The sequence below is a fragment of the Perna viridis genome, chromosome 4 (assembly GCF_037379345.1).
Source record: "Perna viridis isolate PV_CMFRI_1.1 ecotype Kerala chromosome 4, ASM3737934v1, whole genome shotgun sequence".
In the NCBI taxonomy this organism is placed as follows: Eukaryota; Metazoa; Mollusca; class Bivalvia; order Mytilida; family Mytilidae; genus Perna; species Perna viridis.
The window spans coordinates 7240461-7245054 of NC_142448.1; the positions used below are offsets into that span (position 1 = coordinate 7240461).

Below are 4594 nucleotides of genomic sequence, written 5' to 3' on the forward strand. Positions count from 1 at the left end.
TAAACTTTGCTATCGTTGTTTAGGAGATAATCACCTCGGACAAAGGTGTCCAAGAAGTAGAACGTGTGGAATCGATGGTTGTAGGGAGCTTCATAATAGAATGTTACATTATGAAAGGATTAACAATTTTAATCAACGCAGGCGAGTGGACAGTAACAATGTGCACAGACATTCAGAAATATTCAAAAGTGTTACAGAGCCGAACACTGAAGGGGAGCGTCAAAACAGAACGATGATCGCTAAAGACCGAGAAAAGGTAAATAATGTAATTTTAAGAACTGTACCAGTAATTGTCAGAAGTGGTAATCGAAAGTTGAAAGTGAACGCACTACTCGATGATGCTAGTACAAAGACTTATATTAATTCGGATGTAGCCGCAGAGTTAGGTCTCCATGGACAGTTACAAACTATGACAGTAAATGTTTTAAATGATGAATGTGAATCGTTTGAAACAATGCCAGTTGAATTCGAAATTGAAAGTGTGAATGGCAGAACAAGAAATCGAATCGTAGCTTTCACGACAAACAAGGTGACCGGGAATATGAAACCCATAGATTGGCGACAGCACAGTTCTAAGTGGGAACATTTGAAAGGCATACAGTTTCCGGACATAGGTTCGAAGCCTAAAGTTGATATGTTAATTGGTTTGGATTATGCCGATTTACATTATTCGTACAAGGATATTCGTGGTAAACCAGGCGAGCCGATAGCAAGATTAACTCCCCTTGGATGGACATGTATTGGGAATCCAGACACTGATGACAATCTGACACATTAAAATTACACATACTTCGTCGGAAGTATCAATGAATCAAATGAATACGATTTATTGTTAAAGAAATTCTGGGACATTGGACACGTCAAACCTATCGATAAGAATGAGATGTTAAGTGCCGAAGATAAACAAGCTGTCAAAATCGTTGAACAATCAATGTGTTTCAAAGATGGTCGCTATGAAGTAGCCTTGCCTTGGAAGAGTGACCCTGCTAATTTACCGGACAATTATAATATGGCTTATCGCAGACTTGAGAATACTGAGAAGAGGTTAATTAAGGATGCGACTGTGAAGAACGATTACGTTAAAACTATTGAAAAGTATCTTGACAAAGGTTACGTCCGTAAAGTGCCAGCTGAAGAAGAGGTGCCGAAATCGGGAAAATGGTATTTACCGCACTTTCCAGTTGTAAGACCAGACAAGGAAACTACAAAGACAAGGATCGTATTCGACGCGTCTGCAAAGTGTGAAAATGCATCGTTAAATAGTGTCATTCATCAAGGTCTAAAATTACAGAGGGATTTATTTGGTGTTCTATTGCGATTTAGAAAGAATCCAGTTGCGTTAGTTTGTGATATTGCTGAAATGTATCTGAGGATAAATATAGCTCCGGTTGATAGGCCATTTCACAGGTTTTTGTGGCGCTCAATGGAATTAAATCGAGAACCGGATGAATATGAATTCAATAGTGTTGTCTTCGGAGTTAATTCTTCGCCATTTCAGGCCCAATATGTTGTGCAGAAGCATGCTGAGTGCATGAAAGCGTCGCATCCGCGAGCTGCGGAAACAGTACTTCATTCGACTTACATGGATGATAGCATGGATTCAGTAATGAATGAACATGAGGGAATATTATTGTATAATCAATTGTCTGATTTATGGTGGAAAGCTGGAATGTACGCACGCAAATGGTTATCAAATTCAGAGGCAGTGTTAGATTTTATTCCGAAGGAAGATCGCGCGTCCGACGTTAATCTTGATGATGGTAGTTTGCCTACTGTGAAAACCTTGGGAATTATGTGGAAAGCGAATGTAGATTTATTCACATTCAAAGCGAATCCTCCAGGCGAGGACTTTGTGTACAGAAAGCGAAATTTCTTGAGAAAAGTGGCTATGTTATTCGATCCTCTTGGATTTATTTCGCCGTATATAGTGAGAGCTAAAATGTTGCTTCAAGAAATGTGGTTAACTGGATATAATTGGGATAATTTACTAGATGAAAATTTAATATGTAAAGCAAAATCTTGGTTTAAAGAGCTAAATGATTTGAATCAAATCAAAGTTCAAAGGTGTTTACAAGTTGTGGATCAAAATGAGGAAATTATTCATACTAATATTCATACATTCGTTGATTCGTCTGAAGAAGGATATGGTGCCGTTTCGTATATGAGAATCGAGTATATGAGTGGATTAATTTCGACAAGGATTATTGCATCGAAATCGAAAGTTGCACCAATTATTGCAGTTAGTATTCCGAGATTAGAGTTGATGGCTGCTGTTTTAGGATTAAAACTTGCACTTTCCATGGCGGAGCCGCTTAGAATACCGACGGAACAACTTGTGTTTTGGTCAGATTCTATGGATGTTTTATGGTGGATACGTGGTCGAAGCAGAGACTTCAAGCCGTTTATCGCGAACCGCATTGGAGAGATACACATGGCTTCGAGTCCAACACAGTGGCGCTACGTACCAACGAAAGAAAACCCCGCGGATCTGGTATCGAGAGGCAGGACTGTTATTCAGCTGAAATCGGACATTATATGGTGGGAAGGTCCAGACTTTCTATCAAAACAAGAATGTGACTGGCCTGAATGTCGTATTAACAAAGGACTATCGTGCGACAAAGAAGTTAAAAGCGCTAAATCGGGTGCTAAATTAGAGACTGTCAAGGACAGTGAAATATTTACAATGAAAATTGTGTTTGTATCGGAGAAGGATTGGTGTTTAAATCCAGAACATTATTCGAGCTGGTTGAGACTCATTCGTGTTCGTTCATGGGTTAACAGATTCGTTGAAAATTGTAGACTTACGCGTGACTTGCGTAGAAAAGGTGGACTTAGTGTAGATGAAATTGAAGAGGCAGATACTCAAATCGTGCGCGACGCGCAGAGATGTGAATTTCTAGAGGATTATAATTCAATTATGAAAGAAAAACAGTTACCGTCGGGCAGTAAACTTCTAAGTTTAAAACCGAAAATCGATGAATATGGACTACTTAGATGTGACGGGCGTCTTGAACATGCAGATTTCTTGCCGTATGACACTAGGTATCCTATAATACTTCCGAGGAAAAATCGCGTGACAAGACTAATCGTGAAATACTACCACGACAAAGGTAGACATGTGTGCGGGACAAATCAAATATTATCCATGATGTCATCTAAATATTGGATTATATCCGCCAGAGAGGAAATACGTGAGTGTGAAAATGAGTGTTATACGTGTCGTAAGAGAAAGGCGAAAACAGCAGAGCAAGTAATGGCTCCTTTACCGGACATTCGTTTCAGAACGCCATTACATGCATTTGCGCGTATCGCAGTGGACTATGGTGGTCCGTTTATAACAGTGCAAGGTCGAGGAAAGAGACGTGAAAAGAGATATTTGTGTTTATTTACGTGCTTGGCATCGAGAGCCGTGCACTTGGAAGTTGCTTTTGGACTAGATACTGACTCTTTTCTTAATGCGTTTTATAGAATGGCCAGTAGACGTGGAATGCCACAAGAAGTTGTTTCGGACAATGGAACAAACTTTATCGGTGCAAACAAGGAATTACAGGAACTAGTTTCACTATTAGATAAAGACAAAATATGTGACAATACGTCGAATAGAGGTGTGAAGTGGCATTTCAATCCTCCTCTCGCGCCTCACTTTGGAGGCGTACATGAAACGATGATAAAAGCCGCAAAGAACGCAATTTATTCCATATTAGGAAATGCGGACATTACTGACGAAGAGTTGTTAACTGCATTTATCGGTGCCGAAGCAGTCATTAATTCGCGTCCGCTTACATACCAGTCGGCAGATTCCAGAGATGACTTACCGTTAACGCCTAACCATTTCCTACATGGACAAATCGGAGGAGCGTTTGCACCAGAGACCGTTGATACAACTGACTTTAACCCACGTAAACGATGGCGTCGAATCCAGGAATTAGTTAGACATTTCTGGCAAAGATGGATTAAAGAGTGGCTACCAGTACTAAATAGAAGACATAAATGGACTGAAACTGAAAAGGACTTGAAACCCAATGACATTGTGCTTGTAATGAATCCCAATCTTCCACGAGGACATTGGCCGTTAGGCAGAATCATCGAGGTGTACTCAGGAAAGGACAATCATGTTCGAGTCGCCAAAATTAGACTTGGACAAACTGTTTTAGTACGACCAATTACCAAACTGTGCCCGTTGGAAGTTAATTGACTTAAATTTAACGTGCAATAACTATCAAGAAGCAGTGACTTTAATTTTCTCCGTTTACATGGACTATCGCTATAGTTATGAATTATAGACTATCGAATATTTTCATTTATTTCGTTTTATTTTTTTATTTTTTTTGTTGTTGTTGATTGGCTATGCTCAATCAAGAAGGGGAGAATGTTTAGAAGACAATTATATTTTTTGACTTCAATTTTCATATGTTTTTAGATAACGTTTTTTTTTAATTAGTTTTATTTCTTTTCACTTTTAATTTTCATTGATAATTTTACATAGAAATCGAATTGTAACCTTAATCTAGTTAATATAAGATAGTCGTTGTTTGTCTGGTCATCCAGTACTTGGAACTAATTAATTATTTTGATAGCGGTCAGCTGTTTAACA

At 38.8% G+C, this 4594-nt stretch overlaps 1 protein-coding gene across 1 annotated transcript; it reads left to right on the forward strand.

Annotated features, from left to right (window-relative positions):
* Positions 1-883: 883 nt before the first annotated feature.
* LOC148618688 (uncharacterized) lies at positions 884-4195 on the forward strand. Its single transcript, XM_088576865.1, has one exon. It carries the CDS (start codon positions 884-886, stop codon positions 4193-4195), a length of 3312 nt encoding a protein of 1103 aa, XP_088432991.1.
* The last annotated feature ends 399 nt before the right edge of the window (positions 4196-4594 follow it).

Bases quoted from the DNA above. Each gene is read 5' to 3' on its own strand.
- LOC148618688 (XM_088576865.1), top strand. From the start codon at position 884: ATGTTAAGTGCCGAAGATAAACAAGCTGTCAAAATCGTTGAACAATCA.